The 21180-nt window shown below is 41.1% G+C and overlaps 1 protein-coding gene across 1 annotated transcript; it reads left to right on the top strand.

Moving 5' to 3' along the window:
- The first annotated feature begins 488 nt into the window (after positions 1-488).
- Positions 489-21087, top strand: ttc39b (tetratricopeptide repeat domain 39B). The gene is made up of 19 exons (XM_030431189.1): positions 489-870; positions 10126-10160; positions 10430-10534; positions 10747-10878; positions 11295-11365; positions 11474-11541; positions 11666-11730; positions 11878-11983; positions 12166-12231; positions 12347-12455; positions 12570-12637; positions 12734-12793; positions 13282-13443; positions 13682-13773; positions 14100-14220; positions 14766-14877; positions 15144-15261; positions 15350-15466; positions 15759-21087. Exons 1-19 carry the CDS (start codon positions 832-834, stop codon positions 15853-15855), a joined length of 1743 nt encoding a protein of 580 aa, XP_030287049.1. The 5' UTR covers positions 489-831; the 3' UTR covers positions 15856-21087.
- The last annotated feature ends 93 nt before the right edge of the window (positions 21088-21180 follow it).

Raw genomic sequence — 21180 nt, 5'->3', positions numbered from 1 at the left:
TTTAATATATAAAAAGTAATCAAGTAAAAGTCCTAAAGTATCAGATATTAAATGTAATGAAGTAACGAAAGTAGAAATAAAAGAAAAGTAAATGACACAGTTTATTTTTAAATGTCTTATTAATGATAGAATTAAAACTGCAGCATGTAATCTGTAAAGTAACTAGTAACTAAAGTAATCAGATACATGTAGAGAGGAAGAATAAAGTAGAAGAACATTTAAAATAAATAGTAGTTGAGTAAAAGTACTCAGTTACTGTGAATATATGTTTAAAGTACTTATTACACAAATACCTCAGATGTGTACTTGAACACAGTAATGGAGTAAAAGTACTCAGTTACAGGAGCTATATCGGGCAGGTAGGACTGAGGACGCGCTCTGATTGGACAGAACCAACCTCTCTCTGTGTGGTGGGCGGAGACAAGGAAGCACAGTGTGTGTGTGTGTGTGTGTGTGTGTGTGTGTGTGTGTGTGTGTGTGTGTGTGTGTGTGTGTGTGAAACGTAGACGGGTTTTTTTTTTTTGCTCGTTACGGAAGAAGAAGAGGAGCGGAGGAGGACCAGCAGCGTCCAGAACCACCGACACCGACCCGCAGAGAGGAGAAGGACGAGCGGGCGGAACCTCGAACAAACAAACACACAACAGTAATATTAATATTGATATTAATATTGATCCGTGAGGACGAAACAGGAAGCTCGTGAGCAGCAGCAGCAGCAGCAGGAGGACGGAGGGAGGGAGGCTGGAAATGTTGGATCGTGGATCTGATAGAAGACAGCAGCAGAGGTGAAGCAGCGGACGTGAGGGAGGACCGGCACCGGGACCGGGACCAGACATGGCCCACGTCGGCAACGGAGCGGCGGCCGAGGAGGAGGTGGGACACACGGACACACTGCTGCTCCCATGGCGCTATAATAATATCTATATAATAATAATAATAATAATAATAATAATAATAATAATAATAATAATAATATATAATATGCTGGGTCTGAACCGGTCTGGACCTTAATGAACAGAACATTTACCTGTAGTCACAGGATGTTACCTGGAGACCAAAACATTCAAACACAAACCAACAGTTTAATTTGAATAATATCAACCTTGTGATCAGAATAACATCAACAATGTTCTCTTCATTCATTTCATCTCTAAAGTCCAGTTCAGAGCCGGTTCTGACTGTGTAGAGTCCAAAACATTAAGACAAGAACCTTCAGTAGCCAATCTTTGGATTAAAACCACCATGTGAGAGTTTAAAATGATCTATAATGGAAACAACACAGAGAATAAAGCAGGAAACACAATAATGAGACATTTTAAACAAGTTGTGGCTCATAAAGAATAAAGAAGTTTAGAATATATTTAAATGTTCCTCCAGGTGTTCCTGAACACTGAGCTCTTCTTCTTCTGCTGTTTTAATAATTCCCAGTTTTCTAATTTCCTAAAGGTCAACAAGCAGATTTAAATCTTTATATGTTTGTATTTAAGAGCTGCTCAATATGTTGTTTCATTGATCCTCAGTCATCTCACTGCAACTAAAAAACTCTGGATTTTCATTTTCCTCGGGATTGACCAGTGATTGGTCGACTCCTGATCAATGTATCGAACAGAACAGGGTCTAATTCAGCTGTTTGATCCGACAACATCACCACAGTCGATGGACAATGATCGATTATTGACATTATTAGCTGACAGTTGTTGTATTTTGTCAAACCACAGTCGGGCAGAGCAGGAAAAATACCACGCTGTCAGTTTATTCCACTTTCCTTCACACTTATTATATTTTCCCATGATGCTCTTCTGCTTGTGTGTCAGGTGTTCAGTATAAAAATACATCAACAAAAGTCATTAACGTCGTCAGTTAATAACAGCCACACAAAAACCTTTAATAACCCGGGAACTCCTCCATCTTTAACTGTATTGACCCGATCGTTTAAAGATATAACATCTGTTAGTTAATATCCTGTTATATTGATTTACTTCTTCTTCTCCTGTGTGTTTTGTCTCCGTGGTAAATCAGTTCTTCTTCTTCTTCTGTGGTGTTGAGTATCGACTTCACGTCGTCGCCCCGCGGTGATTTAATAACGTCTCTGGTGATGTTTGTGTTTCCACAGTGAACGGAGGCAGATTACATCTAATGAGTTTAAAGTATAAATCACGTTGTACTTAATTACTCTCGGAGTCATTCAGACGTGGAGCAGAAGCAACACACACCTCACAGCTCACCTGTGAATGTGGAGCACAGGTGAGCTGTGAGTGGGCAGCAGCTGATTATTGTATTTGTCTACCCGCCCGCTTTAATCAGCTTTAAGTGAGGCAACGCTATCAGCTGCCATCTGTGTGTGTGTGTGTGTGTGTGTGTGTGTGTGTGTGTGTGTGCGTGTGTGTGTGTGTGTGCGTGTGTGTGTGTGTGTGTGTGTTCTGGTTTATGTAAATGACGGATCTGATTTCGACCACGATCTGCCTTCTGCACAACAAACAGGAAGTAGGATGAGATGTAACGACTCTCTCTCTCTCTCTGTCGGAGCTGATTGCCGTTGATCTGATCCAACGATGACTCACGATGATCGCTGACATCACAGGCGGGTCGCAGAGCTGCCATCAGGTGCAGAGATCCTGCTTCAACACGACCTGTCGAGGTTGTGTTTTAACCTTTGTTTCCAGTAAAGCCTGATGTGGGAGTGCCCCGGGTGCGACTACTGTCCGTGGGAAAGGTTCAATGCCCTCGTTAAGCTGTAAAAATGAGGGAGTTCAGGAGGTGAGGCGGATCTTTCTGTCTGTAGACCATCAGAGTTCTAGAGAGAGGTTTTGCAGCCTCGTACGGATGTTTTTAAGGGGTTCATGGTGTCTTTGAATAGGTATCTATGTTTTTTAAAGGTCCTTAAGGAAGATTCATGCGTAATTTAGGAGGTTTTAGGGTGTCACCAATGAGGTGTAGATGCTCCAGAAGGTTTTTAGGAAGTCCACGAAGAGTCATGAACTGGTTGCTTGGTTTTAAAAAAAAGGGTTCTGGAGATGTTTGGGGAGGTTACATGGATCTGTACAAGGGATTAGGATTCTTCAAAGGGGGTCCTTAGTGCTTCAGGGGGTTCCAGGAAACTAGCATGATCTGTGGATCACCTTGAACCTCCTCATAGACTCAAAGTGTCTCTAGGTGTGTTCCACAGATCATTTGGGGGTTCTAGAGGTTCTTCCAGGTATAGAAGTTGTAGTTTCGTGAGGTTTCAAACGTCTTTCAGGAAGTTTAAGGCAACTGATTAAGTTGAGATTGTAGGTTTATGTTGATGATTTCAAGGTTTCTGAAGATCCTTCAACAATTCCTTCAAAGTTTCCTAGTTTTCAAGTGCTGACCATCAGAGTTCTAGAGAGAGGTCCTGCAACCTTGTACGGATGTTTTTAAGGGGTTCACGGTGTCTTTGAATGGGTATTTATGTTTCTTAAAGTTTCTAGAGGTCCTTAAGGATGATTTATATGTACTTTAGGAGGTTTTAGGGTGTCACCAATGAGTTTTGGATGCTCCAGAGGGTTTCAGGAAGTCCACGAAGGGTCATGAACATCGCTGATATCAAAGAGGGGTTCTGGAGATGGCTCGGGAGGTTACGTGGATCTGTACAAGAGATTAAGGGTCCTTAAAAGGGGGTCCTTAGTTCTTCAGGAGGTTCCAGGAAATTTACATGATCAATGGATTACCTTGAACCTCCTCATAGACCCAAAGTGTCTCTAGGTGTAGCAACGGATTAAGTTGAGATTGTAGGTTTATGTGTTTATGTTGATGATTTAGAGGTTTCTGAAGATCCTTCAACAACTCCCCCAAAGTTTCCTGGTTTTCTGAGCAGCTTTTGGGTGATTTTGGAGAGTTACAGGCTTTTTTTTAAGTGCTGTATGGGGCGATGAAGCTGATCATGAAGAGGTTTAAGAAGGAAATGTGGTTTCAAGGTGTCCTTACAATGGATCTTAAGACTATTGAAGGGGTGCAGGTGACGTAAAGTGTGTTGTAGTGTAAGTTAAGTAGGTCAAAGTTCTCCTAGGGGTCCAAACGGTGCGTTGCATTAAATGTGGGTGCCATTGAAGATGTCACGATGTCTTTAAGAGGGTTTATCAGATATTTACTCAAAGTCTAAACATGAATCAAGTGGGTCTTAGGGGACTTGGAGAGGTTCTAGTGTGACCCGTGCAGGTTTCAGAATCTCCAGAGGACTTGTGTCCCTGAAGGCGCTAACAATCCCACAGCACAGTGTCCGTCCTGCGACATACCTCACCAGTTCATCTCCTCATTAAAGCTCACAAACCGTCCTCTGTCAGCCTCCGATCTAACTCATCACATTACAGAGGAATTCAGCTGACCTTAGTTGAGCTGTGAGGAATGTGAGACGAGCTGTGTTCATAAAAATAAAAACCTTAAACACAGTGGAAGGTTATCATCCGGCCTCACTGCCAGGCAACCTGGCAATAAATAACACAAACACGCAGACAAGACATTGTGAACCATGTCTGGTCCGTTCTGTCGGGACTGAAACACAATCAGCTGTCCAGTCCAGTCAATCTAGGACTATAGACTAACTCGCTGTTGGGTAATTCTTTGTTTAAACCCTTCAGGTATGACTGGAATGTAAATAATACCCTGAGAATTAAACCAGAAAACACAGAATATGGATTTACCTTCATGTTACCCTGCAGTTTGCCAGTCGTCCACCGTTAAAGGACAGTTATTCAATGTTTAACCACTGAATTGTTCTTTAAATCTACAGATTATATCCAGGAATCTGTCACCAACATTTACAGATATTGGGAAAAGACATTTTGCGAGTTTTAAAAGTAGATTCCAGCGCTCTGATTCCTCGTACACAAAGTAGTTTCTCTGTCTTTCTCTTTTTCTTTGCATTTCTGTGGTTTTTAGTGTGTTATCCAAGTTCAGCATGTCTGGGTTTTCATAAAAAAAGATTTATAAGTATCTTAAAGTTTGTTTCTCTGAGAACTTGTAGTTTGACTGTTCCTGAACATTCGGCGATGAGCTGTAGAGACTGAAAATAAATGGACAATGTTTCATTATTCAGCTCACAAGAAGCTAATAAGTGTAACTTTATCGTACGTACAGCACTGAGAGCATCAGGTGATGAATGCAGACTGTTGTGTGACGAGCTGACTTGGCAGAATGTGATTATTAAGAAAACACAAGGAGACCACTGTTCTGTCCTCTCCGGAGTTAAACTCCATCGCTTCCTGTTTCCTCTGCAGGGTCAAAGGTCGAGGCGACACAACTGGCCTCAAATAAAGACCGACACAGAATGTAGTGGCTGTTTTTCTTGAGGATGGTTCTACTGAGTTAACATTTAGAGATTCAGGAATTCTTGAGGGGGTCCGAGGCAGTTTCATAGGTCATCGATAAGGTTCTGAGGAAGACTGTCAAAGTTATGAAGGCTTTGTAGAAATGTCAAGGTCAGTAAAAAGGCTCTAGTGATCTTTTAAGGGTTTCCTCGATGCTGAAAGGCATTATTATGACGCTTTTATGTCTTTGAGGAGGTTTTAAAAGTAATTTGGTGCTTCTTGGGTCAGTTCTAAAGGCCTTTAAGGTCTTCTGGTGGTAACTGGAAGTGTTTTAGAGATCCTTCAGTGGGTACTAAGAGGTGTGATCATTTTTTAAGGAATCTTTGAGAAGGTTTAACATGTCACTTCTTGAACCTTCTTGGGTCATCTTAAAGGGGACTCAAGGAATCTGTCAATGTCTCTAGGTCTTTGAGAAGGTTCCACAGGTCATCACATATGGTTTTAATGGGTTGTAAGGGTCTAGGGATCTTGGAGGTCTTCTTGTGGTACCAGGAATTGTGGTGGGAGTTCTGGGGATCTTTAAGAATCTACCAAGGCTGTATTAAAAGGTTTAACGTGTCACTTCTTGAACCTTCTTGAGTATTTGTTGGGTCATCTTAAAGGTGACTCAAAGTTTTAAAAGAACCAGTCAATGTGCCAAGGTCTTTGAGAAGGTTCTACAGGTCATCACGTGGTTTTGATGGGTCGCAAAGATGTAAGGGTCTTGAAGGTCTTCTTTTGGTACCAGGAAGTATGGTGGGACTTCCTGGGATCTCTGAGAATCTACCAAGGCTGTTTTAAAAGGTTTCACGTGTCATATTGGCTTTTTGTGGAATGTTCTTGAAGGTGTGATGGGTCTTAGATTTTTTTCTCAGGATCTTGAAGCTGATTCAAAGGTTTTGACGTGTTCTTCGTTGGGTAACAGGAGGTTTGATGGGTCTTCACGTAATATTTCAAAGTAGTGCAGTCTTTGAGAAGGCTCCACATGTCATCACATGATTGTGACGGGTCAGAGAGTGGGTTCTCTCTTGAATTAGGGTTTACAGAAGTCCTTTATAGGTGAGGAAGTTCTGGTGGTCCACCCAGGATGTAATACCTCCTCAGGGGGATATGTTGTCTTTAAGAGGGTTTAACATGACAGCGAGGGCGTTCTGGGGGTTCTTCGAGAGTTTCCAAGAAGCCTACTTGAGAGTCGCGGGTTGTTGATGTGTTTGGTAATCAGACACAGTGTGTAGGTCTTGACTAATTGATTAGAAAGCTGCTGGTGTCACAGGAGAAGCGACTCTTGCATTGACCTCTGCTTGTGTGTAATATCATACAACGGTGTAGCTGTTGCTTTTTCCACATCTCCTGTTGGAAGGTCGGCGCTGGTTTTTACACTAAAATGTAAGAAAATCCAAACTTCTACTTTCCCACAAACAAGATGTTTATACGTCAGTCAGGAAAGATGAGCAATGTTAGGTTGATATATTATTTTCACAACTATAATCTTATGAAAACTTCTGATTTACAGGTAATTAACTCTAGAAGAGATATTTAATTGTAAGAATGTAACTAATGATTATTTTCATTGTAAATTCTCACTTAATCGATTAGTTGTTTAGTCTATTAAATGTCAATCAAGATGACGTCCTCAAATGTTTGGTCCCCAACTCAAAGATCTTCAGTTTACTGATGTAGACGAGGAAAGAAACCAGAAAATATTCACACGTAATGATCACAGAATAATTACTATGACAAAAAAAATCCACTAAAAAAATATAGATTTTATCTTCAACCTTGCAGTTATTTGGGAAGACTGAAAGTTAGATAAAAAATATGCTTTTATCGTAATAAAACTTGATGTTTTGATCTCCAGACTTGTTTAACATTTCTTTAAGACAAATCAGAAGAAAAAAAGAATATTGAACTGGTTGTTGACAGTGATTAATGAGAGTAACGATTAAGGAGAGTAAAAAAAAGTATTTTAAATAATCTGTTAAACTTCACAAAGTAGCAAAAGTTAGTAGAGAAGAGTAAAAAACAAACTTTACAGTGAAATTAAAGTGAAAATTAAAGCTTCGAACTTTACAAAGTGTGTCTGTAAGACCATCTATTTTAATATAATGGAGGAGAAAACATAATGAGTTCAGAATAGAAGCAGAGTTTGATTGAATTTAAAATATATGATGTGTTCGGGAAGATGATAAATCTTTTGTAGCATTTATGATTCAGTTTAACTTCACTTAATTTAATTGTGTAACAGTTGCTAAGAAAAATACAATTAAAGGAATGAGGAAGTGGCAAAAGAAAGAAAGGACTTCTTGAGTTTTGTTTTGAGTATTTAGAACAGAAAAGTGTTCAATGGAGAGTGTTTTAAAGAAGTTTATTTCTGAATCTAAGAGTCTAAGAGATCTTTCTCTAGAATCTAAGAGAGAGTAATATTTTCATTCACACCTAAAAAACAAAATATTTCTGTGGTTTCTTCTTGTAAAATGATTAAATTGTGAGCTGAAGAACTGATTCTTTGACTCTCACAGCCAGAAGTGTAAATTATTTAGCAGCTTTTTATGTATTATAATCACATTATGTTGTAAACCCTGCGTCTTCACCCGCCAGCTCAGCTTTAAGAGTCTGTTGTGTTGTGAGTTAATCTGCTGTTCGTTTTTAAGAACACGAGCTCGTTGAAAGTAGGAAGTTAAGGTGTTTGTGAGTGTGAAATGCTGCGACGAAAATACCAACAGAGTGTCGGAGAGAGCATCTGTTAGTATGGTGGGAAGAGTGTGTGTCTGTGTGTGTGTGTGTGTGTGTGTGTGTGTGTGTGTGTGTGTGTGTGTGTGAGCGACTGTTTGGATTCACACACACATTTGTTTTCTCGTGACAACAACCGTCCTCCATCTTGACGCCCGCCCACCTTCCTCTTGCTACCTTTTTTCCCTCGTTCCTCTCATTTCTCACCGGAGTTCAGGAAATGGCCGCCGTTTTGATTGACAGCTCGTTCGAGCAGATTCTATGCCTGCCCTAGAGCCTACAACAGACAACAGACACGAATAATACATAAATAATCAATAAAACAGGAAAGAATTCATGAAAGATGAACTCAAAATAACTTTAAACTCAAAATCTAAAACGTTACTGATGTTTCCGACCTCATGGAGATAAAAGTCGACGACTAGAATACAAATATTTCACTAAAGAAGTAAATCTTTAACTGCAAAAATAACCATAATCCATTAGCTGGAAAACACACATGTCCACATCATATAGTCTGATGAGGTCCAAGCTCACATTTAATAACAATATCACTGAAAATAAATACTTTGTTCAGATGCCTTTTAAAAAGTCATTCTATTTTCTACATGATCACTAGCTGGCCGTCGTGGGATGTGGGATGGACATAGAAACTATATCATGTGGCAGAAAAACATTTGTTAGCTTGAATCAGGAGAATCAAAGCTCATCATACACTTAAACTGAGGTGTTTAATTATTCTGTGGTCGTCATGTCTGAAATGGAAATCTGAACTAAAACAAAACCCACATTTTCTTTCCACGATCATTGAAAATGCATCAAAACAAAAACAGCACCCTTCAGAAGGAACCAGACTGACAACCCGAGCAAACAACAGGAGGTTTGATTGATGTGCAGGACTTGTTGCTGGGAGCTTGGCAGACGGAGCTCAGGGCACAAAAACAACACAAACCCCTCCACAGCTGTCAGAACATGGCCGCCTACATCCTCGTCCACAACACTAACATGAATAAATAATGTTTAAAATGTGTTCAGACTGATGAGTGGACGGTGACGTGAAGTGGGTCACAGTGTGTGTGTGTGTGTGTGTGTGTGTGTGTGTGTATGTGTGTGTGTGTGTGTGTAGCGGGTCGATAACTGCTGCCTGCAGGCTCAGAGTCACTGTGAGTGTGTGTGTGACTGCAGCTGTGCACGATTATGTAAGAGGCCACTGTGAGGCTATTATTAGCTTAGCTGCTACTGAGGCTCCAGAGACAGACTGAGTGTGTGTGTGTGTGTGTGTGTGTGTGTGTGACCCGATGCTGATGCCTCTGAACTTGTGTAGAAACCTGTCTGAACCAATCAGCAGCCTCCTCAGCTGCAGTTCCTCTGGTGGCCACAAGGTGACGACATCTGACTGAACAGGAAAAAATCCAATAAATACAAATTTAAACTTTCTTTCACTCACTTACTAAACTAATGGGCTCACCAGATCAGATGGTGCTGCTCGTACAAACAAAGCTCCCTGCTGGTATAAATGTTTGTTTTGTTGCTAGTTTGCATATTTTGTCCTAAGTTGGAATATTCTTTCAGCAGTAATGTGTTGTAAACGATGGTGGTAAACTCAAACATCCCTGAGGAATCATTTTAAAGGCGGTCGACAACAAAAACTGTCCCACAATGTCCCAAAAGATCCATTTCATGAACATATTCAGTCCAAAACACAAGATTCATCATTAAATGGTGACAGACTGAGTAAAAACAGTGGCCGCAGACAGTTTTTTATGCATCTACGCCCATCCTAGAGCCTACAACAGCCAATGAGTGTTCAAGTAGACACGTGTCCGTCTCTCTTCTCTCTCCTGAACCAATCACACGCCAGCCTCCAGGTGATTGATGCACCATGCAGCCAATGAGCTTTCAGATCCAGTAACATATCGTTTATATCTGGGATCAATCATCAGAATAACGTTAATGACACTTAATGTTCTTCCGTACTGAACCGTTATTGGCTGCCTTCACCTCCACAAGCAGCCAATCAGACGTCTGCATCTATGTTCTTGTTTGTAAGAATGTTAATGTGAGCTGACTGTTTCCATGTGTTTGTGGTTTTCAGGACTGTTTTGAAGACGCCTACGACCGAATACCTGCGTGAGTACACGCTCACACACACACACACACACATACACAAATACAAACACACACACACACACACACACAGAGTAGAGTTATGTAAAGTGTGTGTTATTGTGAGGTCATTTCCTGTCAGCCTCCTGTTGCTTTCACATTCAGTCACTTCCTGTGTTGACTGGTGGATTTATCTTTTGTGTGTGTGTGTGTGTGTGTGTGTTTCTGTGTGTGTGTGTGTGTGTGTGTGTGTGTGTGTCTCTGTGTGTGTGTGTGTGTCTCTGTGTGTGCAGGGCCTGTCAGATGGACCTGCAGACAGCAATCCAGGAGACTCAGTGCGCCCTAAATCTGGTCCTCAACGACAAGTTCTCTGAAGCCCTCGACCTCCTCAAACCATGGTAACCACGGCAACCAGTCTATATGTGTGTGTGTGTGTGTTTGTATTATGTAAAGCAGACTGCAGTGTACTAGTGTTTTTTTTGTAAAAAGCACAATTTGTACATAACAGCTTGTTAACACTGTGAAACAAGTCTTAAATCAATACATTTGTAAAGGGAATCTGTTGATGTTGTGATCAAACGTGTTGTGTTGTGTTGTGTCGTGTGTGCAGGTGGAAGGACAGTATGTACCACGCACTGGGCTACAGCAGCATCCTGGTGATGCAGGCGACGATGACCTTTGAGCACAGAGACATCCAGGCCGCCATGGCAACCATCAAGGAGGCGTTACACACCTGTCAGAAGTGAGCGAGAGACGACTGTGATGAAATGTCTTTGCTCAGACTGTGGAGTTCCCTTCAGGATGGTTAACAATAATAACGCTGGTGATCCTCTGACTCTCATCTAGCTAGACTTTTGCGCTGAGTGCTAATTATTATCTGTTAACATGCTAACATGCTAAACAAGGATGGTGGACATGATGAACATCATCCACTTCCTTCCTCCCCCCCGTGATTCCCTGCACAAATTATGGCCATGACTTCACATAGCGGGAGCTGGTGTTTCCCTGGTAACGAGCAATACTACTAACACTATTATTATTATTATTGATTAACATACTTATCTAACACGTCTGAAGCTGTCAAACTGCCACCAGTGCATCCGTTATTATACTTCCTTTTTACTTGCATCAAGTCTTCAAACCAAACTGTTTCTGCAGATTCAGGAAGAGGAACTCGGTGGTCGGATCTTTGTCCAGTCTGATCAGCAAACAGTCCAACCTGCAGGAAGGTATGTCAGCACATGCCCCGCCCACACAGTTTGATTGACAGCTGAGGTCTAACAGAAGAACAGGTGAAAAAACACTAAATCACGATCAAACTGTCGGTGTGTTTTCAGAGGAGATGCACGCAGAGATCTGCTACGCCGAGTGTCTGCTGCAGAAAGCCGTGCTGACGTTTGTCCAGGTCAGAACCGAACCAGAATAAGAGGAGCTGAAGTACTTCTTGTTGCCGTGGATACGACTAATGAGGCTGTTATATTAAATAAAAAGAATAGAAAGGTAATGAAATTTATCATCCTCTCTTCCAGGACGAGAACATGATCAGTTTTATCAAAGGAGGCATCAAGATCCGAACAAGCTACCAGATTTACAAGTGAGTGACCGTTTCAAACCATCGCTGACGTCTCGTTTACTGAAACATCAGCTCAGTAACGAGGCAGCCGGGGTAATTAAAAGGGTCAAGACATTATGAGAGCCGAGGGCTGATCATTGTGACATCATGTTTCTTGTCATCCAATAGGGATTGTCAGAATGTGCTGAATGTCACTCCGGAGCAGGCGGGCCAGTCTGATTCGTTCAGACAGTTTGAGGGTGGAGTCAAGCTCGGGATTGGATCCTTCAACCTGGTGGGTTTAAGAAGAGGATTTTTGTTTGATACTGCCTGAGCCCCAAAGAAAAGGATGGATGGATGGATGATGGATGGATGATAGGGGCGTATCATCAGCATATTGGCGAATATGAGATTATAAAATCGACTTATTCACACAAACGTTGATTGATTGGAGTATTTTCTGTTTCTCTCTTGCAGATGTTGTCTCTCCTGCCTCAGAGGATTCTGAGGTTGTTGGAGTTCATTGGATTCTCAGGAAACAGGGTCAGTATAACAACTTTAAAGCCCAACTAGGCTTGTTCTGGTCCACCCTGCAGCTATGAAATCTCTCTGTGACAGTCTAACAGTTAATAATAATTCAGTTTCTGTCTCTTTGCAGGGGTTTGGTCTGTCTCAGCTGAGGGAGGGAGCGTCCAGTCAGAGTTTGCGTTCGATCCTCAGCGCTCTGACTCTGCTCTTCTACCACACTTATGTGTCACTGATACTCGGTAGGAAAACACAGAAACAAAATGCCCTTTTTCTATCGATGTAGCATAGAATTAACACATTTACTGCACTATTGTAGTCCGGCACCAGAACTCTGTTATCCTGTGTTTTATCAGGAACTGGAGAAGGGAACCTGGTGGAGGCCGAAGCTCTGCTGGAGCCCTACAAGCAGAAATACCCCAAAGTGAGCAAACTACCCACAGCCAGACAAAGATTCAGTCTCATGATTGAAAAGTTATTTGCAGATTAAACATTTTCTTGTTGCGTGTCTTTCTTTCAGGGCTCCATCATTCTCTTCTACTCTGCTCGCATCGCCACACTGCGAGGAAACTTTGAGAAGGTCTGAAACAGACACATCTTTACTTATATCTTTGAACACCCTCATTAACAAAATGTATTCCTTAGCCCTCGATCTGAACAGAACGACTCGAGTGAGTTTAAAATCACGATGCTAAGAGCTCTCTTGCTAACGCTGATCTGAGAGAATACAAGGGGTTCCACAGGGATTTATACTCGGCCCACTTCTCTTCATTTTATACTACGTATCAACAACTTTATTTAGCAGGTAGCAGCATTTCTAATCCATAGAAAACTCTTCTTCAGTGGAATGGACGCTGTTCAACAGAACTAAACCTTGAAGAGGTTCTTTGTAACACATATGAATCACTTTTTTGTTGACCACATGTAAGGATTGTGAGGTAATTTAAAACCACAAGACTTGTTTTTGTTTTGAAGTTTGCTGCAGTCTGTAAAAAGCCTACAACAGAGCAGAATTAAGACCGAACACAAAGAAGTAAAGTTGTGTGTATGATGTTTTGTGTCTTGTAGGCCCGGGCGATGTACGAGGAGTGTATCAGCAGCCAGCAGGAGTGGAAACAGATCCACCACCTGTGTTACTGGGAGCTGATGTGGACTCACTCCTACCAGCAGGAGTGGCAGCAGGCGTACCACTACGCCGACCTGCTGTGCAAAGAGAGCCGCTGGTCCAAGGTGAACACACACTTCTATCTGACGAGGCGTTAAATAAATGGTTCATGAGACTTTCTTGTTGTCTTTGTTTATAAAGACCTCATAAACTGTGTGTAAATATAAAATGAGCTGTTAGTCAGTAGGAAGGGAAAAGAAATACAGAAGGAGTGCTGGCTAGAAAACTCTCTCTGACTTTGAGCTGATTAAGAATGAGTGTAGTTGAAGTTAAATCCCATCTTTGGTTTTAACCCTCTCCAAGGCCATCTATGTGTACCAGAAGGCCGCCATCCTCAGTATGATGTCAGAGGAGGAGGTGAAGAGGACGGGGGAGGACGTCATGGAGCTCTTCAGGTCAGCACGAATATCTGGGAATATTGTCCATAACTGTGTACAATTGTGTGCAAACAGTGGTACTGTGAGGCCTTTAATAAACTGCCACAGTATCTCTTGAACACTCGATTCAGTTAGCATAACATTTGGGTGAATCCATCAGACATCAGTGCTGAAGTGGCAGTGAAAGGTGACCTTCTTTCACCTCTAGGTGGAGCCAATTCATCTGACTTTAGTGGCTTTTGTTCTTGTTTGTTGTCTTTGTTGTTTAACACACTTTGCATTTTTGTTCGAGTTGTGCTGAACAAATTAAGTTGAGGTGAGTTTGTATATTTGTGTGTGTTCAGGCAGGTGGAGGGGCTGAAACAGCGCCTGGCAGGGAAGTCAATCCCAACTGAGAAATTTGCAGTGAGGAAGTCCCGACGCTACAAAGCTGCTAACCCCATCCCTCTGGTCATCCCCGCACTGGTACGCCCACCTCTCACTTGTTTCAGTTTATTGAAGACGTTTCACCTGTCAGCGAAGAGGCTTCTTCAGTTCTTAGTAACTGGATGAGCTGCAGGATTTTAAACTATGCGTGGGAGTGTCCTTACAGAGTGTGGGAGTGTCCTTACAGAGTATGGGAATGTCCTTACAGAGTGTGAATGTGTCCTTACAGAGTGTAGGAGTGTCCTTACAGAGTGTGGGAGTGCCCTTACATAGGGTGAGAGTGTCCTGACATCATGTAGGAGTGTCCTTACATAGGGTGGGAGTGTCCTACATCATGTAGGAGTGTCCTACATCATGTAGGAGTGTCCTTACATCATGTAGGAGTGTCCTTACAGAGTGTGGGAATGTCCTTACAGAGTGTAGGAGTGTCCTTACAGAGTGTGTGAGTGTCCTTACATAGCGTAGGAGTGTCCTTACAGAGTGTAGAAGTGTCCTTACAGAGTGTGGGAGTGTCCTTACAGAGTCGTGTGATCTCTGAGTTTCTACTCTGACGTAAACACTGATGAGGTTTGCTCTCTCTGCAGGAGATGATGTACGTTTGGAATGGTTTCACCATCGTCGGGAAGCGAGCCGACAGCACCGAGGCCCTGCTGGTTACCATAGAGAGGGCTGAGGAGCAGCTTCGCAACGACTCGAGTGAGTTTAAAAACATGATGCTAAGAGCACTCTTGCTAACGCTGATCTGAGAGAATACAGGTGGTTCCATAGGGATTTACACTCGACCCACTTCTCTTCACTTTATACAACGACTTCCAAGAATCATGTGATGTTTGCAGATGATGCTGTTGTTTATTTAGCCAATATTAGCATCCATAGAAAACTCTTCTTCAGTGTATTAAACAAGTTACAACACACAGTGGAGGTGACATGACTTCTACTTTCTCACTCCGTCTTTCATTCAGACCCGTCAGAGTTTCATCCTGACGACAGCTGTCTGGTCCAGATGTTGAAGGGACTCTGCCTGAAACACCTGGGCCGGTTACTGCAGGCTGAGCTCTGCTTCACACAGGTCCTGTCCAGGTAACACACTGCAGAGCTGCTGTTTATCTTGTGAAGGTGTGAGGGAGATAAGATAAACACTGGTATCTGTGTGTTTGTGTGCTTTCAGTGAGAGTCGCATCAGATATGATCACTACCTGATCCCCTTCACGCTCTATGAGCTGGGTCTGCTGTACAAACTACAGGGAGACTTCACCAAGGCCACCACGTACATTGAAAACGCCAAGTAAGTTCTCTCCACACAGACTGCACCTCCAGTTAACCTCTATGTTAGTTGTTACGACCAGCTTCAAACACTTGTGTATACAACAGGACTGAAGATAAATCCACTTTTTAATCCCAGAAGTTTAAAGTAATCTCTGAGCTCTTCTCCCGTCGGTGAACAGAATCTGATGAGCCTCCAGGTGTTGGTTCCTCCAGTTGTTGTGGATCTGCAGCCAGATGTTGTGATGCCATTCACAAAATTTCTATGTGTTCATTTAAGATTCTGATGGATTTGTTCTTGTCCTCTTCCTCAGGATGAACTACAAGGACTACTCCATGGAGTCCAGACTGCACTTCAGGATCCATGCGGCCCTCAACAGCCTGAAAGGATCACCTGTTGGCACCCCATAATACTCCGAGACAACTCTCACTGCAGCTGGAAACTTAAATCCAGGGAGTTCCCTCAGAACGATCTGCCCTTTAAAGAAGAACTTAGGTGTGTCTGAGTTCGATCACGTGTCCAGCAGGACTGTCTTTATCTTCTTTGCTAGCAACCTTATACTTTATTTTATTTTTGCCTTATTTATTTGTCAGTCGTGTGGACGGATGAGATTATTTAACCTCGCACCTCTTCTCAAACAGCCTTGGGCTTCCTGTCAGAGAATTTATTGCCAAATGTCAATTTAATCAACGAGCCACCGGTTCATGACTCGCAGGGCTCGTTCACTTGGAGCTGTTCTGCACCAGAGACGCTCAACGACTTTAAATATCGACTTCAGGGGGAGTGCTGCAACTTTTTATGATTTACAAGCACAAGGTATGAAAAGGTTCAAACTTTCTGATGCAGCACGGATCGCCTGGTCAACCAACGGGCGATGGATCGATGTCTGATCGTGGTCGGTCAACGCTCCGTCTGAACGAGCCCTGAAGTCCAAACGGTGCTGTTATAGAAACAAACATAGCCTTAAATTTAAGTTACAACACAACAACTTCGCTCACAAACACATTTTGGATATTTTTCTGACAGAATCAAGAATACTGACAGATCTTAACGATGTTGAAACGGAAGAAGCCGCAGGGAGGCAAGTGTGTCGGCACAGTATTTATGCTTTATATCGTCTTTATTTCGCCTTTTTTTGGATTTACCTAATAATGCGTCACGCCACACGTGCACACCAACGTGCACACGCAATCACAGCCTTCTCACCAACCGTGGCTTAAACACAACACATACACATACACACACACACCACATGATACACACTCATTCGACGGCTGTAAACGCACATTTAGCAGCAATATGAAGAACCTGTGCTGTCGGTCAGTGTGAGTCCACGTCTAACAGTCTGTCACCCACCCTCTAGTTTCAAGGAGGCAGAGCAGCAGCTTGTGAGGACGTCCGCATGACATCAACCTCCTGATGTCACTGAGTAACACTACATTACCCACAATCCTGAATCCTGAAGCGATATTTGTGATGGCACCCGAGTTACAGCTGCCACGAACAAATCATCGCCGATATGTTTGCAACAGAGACCCTTGTTCAGGAGGTGCAACTCTCAAGGCCTGGTCAGCCTAGAAGCTTAGTTAGTTTGAAAACTACAGTTCGATTTGAGCTAAATGCTAACGCCAAAGGTTAGCATTATTGTGACAACTTGCTATTGGTCAACGGCGTGTCTCATCTCCAGTTAAACGTCACTCAGCCAAAGAAATGTGATTCTTTCTTGGCTAAAAGTTATTTACGTCTTCACACAGTGCAGCTCTGCCTCTGAAGAACGTTTGCAAGACTAAAACTAAACTCGCGCCATGTTTATTCAACCTTTCTTTAGACAAAAGAGTGAAACGAGAGAAGATTCATCTCAGAGGTCGTTGTTGTGTTTGAGCTGCTAACGTCACGACTGTTGTCGGGGGTAGATGGCGGTTTATTTTTCCTTTTGTTATACTATTTTATTCTATTATACACTTGAATTATGTAGATCAACAATATATATGAAGTGAAGTTGGTTTAATTTATGTACTGATATATAAATAAAAGCACAATCTCCAATCACCACCATGATTTAACCACCAAACTGTGGTTACACTCAATATTAACTCCTTACATCAGATACGACAGTGTACATGTTAGCAGAGTTAGCTTAACCGCGTCACTGCTTCCATTTTAAACATCGGGATGAAGGACGCACTTTTCCTGGAGTCTCGTCAGACTTGAATAAATATGACCGTGGTAATAATTAGCCTTCTCCCATTAATGAATGTATCAACTTAAAGACCAAATTACATGTGTGTCTTGTTGTCTTTTGTTTGTTTGTGTGTAACTTGTGCCTGTTCGGGTGTAATTTCCGTTGTGAGTGATCTGAAACTTCTTTACTTCCGAACAACCTGATTCGCCAAGTGCAGTAAATATTCAGGAGCTAAGTAAATAATAGTTTTACACAAAAGACCAGAGTCCTCTATGTAAAAGAGTTGTGGCAATAAGTATATATTTAATATGAGTCCCAGTAGTGCCCAAATAGTACGATCAACTGCTAATGCTAGGAAACTGCCAGCAGAGTCTTTAGCAAATGTTTTTGCTTTGGGAAGAATAAAATTTAACTTTAGTGTGGTGGTTTAGCATTGCACTCCTAGCTACATGCCAGCAGTGTTAGCATGTTGCCTGTCATCACTTACCATAAAATGCTAATATATTGCGCTTGCTAGCATAAAGATGTTTTAAATAGTGTATGCTCACGTGTGTAATGCTAGCCATAGATTGCTGCTGTCATATATTATCATTATCGAAGGACAAATTTAATTGCACCCCTAGCTTAATGCTACAGTGTTAGCATTTTTCCCATCATCAATTACCATAATATGCTTATATATTGTGCGTACTTGCACAAATATACTACATTTATAGCATTATTGCCCATTTCCACATCCACTGCTAATGCTAGGAGACAGCCAGCAAAGTTTTTGGCTAATGCTAGTTTTTGCTGTAAGTCTGCTGTTATATGATTAACAAAGTGCTTTATCATTTTCTTTAGTGTAATTGACCATCAAACCTCTAGCTCAATGCTACAGTGTTAGCATGTTACCTGTTGTCATCATTTATCATAATATGCCAGTATATTGTGCTTGCTAGCAGCAAATATTCTAAAATATTAGCATTATTGCCTGAAATTTTTTATACTTGTGTGAAAAATGTTAGCTACAGTTCGTACACTCACAAACAAATATGTGTACGAAAATATAAAATAAGGAATATAACTTCAGAGCCCGTTTCTGTAGTCTCATCTGCTAATGCTAGTAAACTGCTTTTTGACTTATAATGCTAGTTTTGCTAACAAAAGAACAGAATCTAACTCAGAGAATATTATAATATAATCAGTTTGGTGTTTTATGACTTAGTTAACAACGCTGTGTGTTTAAGCATTGGTAGCTTCATGCTACAGTGTTAGCATGTTGCCTGTTATCACCTATCATCATATGCTAATATATTGTGCTTGATAGCATAAAAAAGGAATATTAAGACATAAAAATATAAACACTGATTAAGTAGTCATAATTTCAGAAATGTGTTAAAAATCTTTTTTTACCGTCGGTGATATTGATCATCTGGGATTTGTCTTTCAAAAATCTATTTTATGTGACAATCAATCAGTCTCACTGTAAAGAATAAAACTGATGGATGTTTCAAGTTTCATGTCCGGTGATCTGCAGGAAACGAGTGATTCACAGCGTTTCATTGTCACAACCTTTTTCTTATAGAAGGCTTTGGTTCATGTGTCATCACGTTGTTCATGTCAGTGCCTCTGTGTCTCTGTGTTCAGCTGTAATCCTGAACAGGGTTTTCTGTAGGATTTGCATCGCATGTTATTCTACGTCATGTTTCATTTTCTTTGTCTGATATAAGACTGACTGTGTGTGATTTACGGCAGTAAGCGGTACGAACCGATATTACCGGCTTTACGGTTACAGAAGTTGATCCACGTGGTGCAATAAAATGAAAACAGAAAAATAATCGTTGATGTTGAGTGACGTGGTGTTTTCTGTTATTACTGCTGATTGTATGTCTGTGTGCCTCTTTGTGTGTCCGACTTTGACCTTTTATTTGTTTCTTTCTTACATAATGTTAAAGCAATGATCCGGGATCTGCAGAGTTTTATCACATAATGATCATCACAAACAATAAGTTCCTCTCATTCTGTTCGCGATCATGACATGTTTGTCTGTATTCACTGATAAGAAAACAAGAACTACATTTACCAGAAAAACATAGTGAATGGATACAAATGGTTGTCTCGATGCTTTAAACAGGAAATGTCCAACAAACTAATATGCCAGAAGATTTTGTGAAATGAGAACATCGTGAAAAAATCACATTAGCAGCACAACTGTTAGCTTATTTGACACTCAACTGAAATATTAGCAAGCTTGAGCCAATTTGTTTCATTTGATAAATGGCAGAGCTCAACTAAACATCATTAGCCATGTGACTGAAATGTGAGCTAAGCTAAAACATTGCAATGAACGTAAACCAGCTATTGTAACCGCTAAACAAAAGAGCTAACTTGAACCACTTTAGTAGCAAAACTGTTAGCTAATCCGACAGAAACAGAGCAAAACAGCTAGCCAATTAAACGTGACACTAAAATTATAGCTAATCTGAAAAGGATTGTTTTAGCCGGTGTACTTAGATGGTTATCTTATTATGTAGTTATGGCATTACAGTTACCATTAGCAGTCAACTAAATTATTATGATAACTGATCTTTAAGCTAACGTTCACAAAAGTGTTTCACTGTTGAATTAAATTGAATGTTAAGCTAAACTATCATGAACACAAGAAAAGTGTTAGTTAGCTGATCGTTAAATAAATAGATAATTTCTTGTATCTTAGTTGTTCAACAGCATTCAAGCTAGCTTCTTAAAAAGTAAAATGGTTGGTGTAAATTTAATGAATCACTGCTGTCAGTGGATGAAGAGGTTTCTTGTTGTGTGCATTATGTATTAATGTATATACTATATTATATACTTTGTGTAGAAGTGCAATACATTTTGAAAGCCATAATTCTTTTGCTAGTTGCCTTTATACACTCAAGGACACAATAGCTTCTTCCTTTCTTTGTACTGAACATGCTGGAGGCGCTCGACATGTTGTATCCTTTTGTCTAGACTTGAAACAAGATTTGAAACAATGTGCACAACTAATAATGATCTATCTGATCTGACCTCCAGCTAGCTTTAGCTCTGAAGCTACACTCATTTCACTGCTAGCACAGGACAAAGAGACAAATGACTCTGACTCATCAGTTGATTGGTGTTCGATAATTGTTCCATCATGTTCTGATCTGATCATTTTGAGAACTCTGTTGCTGTTGTAATGTCTGTCAGACTTCTGATTTCAAGAACTGGCTCGTAGCAGCTAATGCTAACGACATACCACCATTTTGTGCCGGATTCAAGCAGAAACGGGTCAAGAGTATAAAAGTTTGTTTTAAATCTGTCAATGAAAACTTGTCACATCTGATCAATAATGGTTTTGATTTGTTAACATGATGTTGTCGACCTCACAGTCTGACTGGTCCATCAGCATAAAGTCTCTCTGCTCATCTTTGTTTTAAACTCAGAACCAAATAAATGTTCCTGATCTGAAACTCGACACACATCGTCCTTGTTGATTTAAATCTTTGGGAACATTTCAGCATGAATGTGACGACGCGAGTCTGTTGAACATTAACTTGTACAAATATTT

The sequence above is a fragment of the Sparus aurata genome, chromosome 10 (assembly GCF_900880675.1).
Source record: "Sparus aurata chromosome 10, fSpaAur1.1, whole genome shotgun sequence".
Taxonomy (NCBI): domain Eukaryota; kingdom Metazoa; phylum Chordata; class Actinopteri; order Spariformes; family Sparidae; genus Sparus; species Sparus aurata.
The sequence above is the reverse complement of the archived record's forward strand: the minus strand, read 5'-3'. Positions and strand labels throughout refer to the sequence as shown.

Bases quoted from the DNA above. Each gene is read 5' to 3' on its own strand.
- ttc39b (XM_030431189.1), top strand. From the start codon at position 832: ATGGCCCACGTCGGCAACGGAGCGGCGGCCGAGGAGGAG. The intron at 14,878-15,143 runs GTGAGTTTAAAA...TCTTTCATTCAG, and splicing joins GCAGCTTCGCAACGACTCGA to ACCCGTCAGAGTTTCATCCT. The intron at 15,467-15,758 runs GTAAGTTCTCTC...CCTCTTCCTCAG, and splicing joins ACGTACATTGAAAACGCCAA to GATGAACTACAAGGACTACT.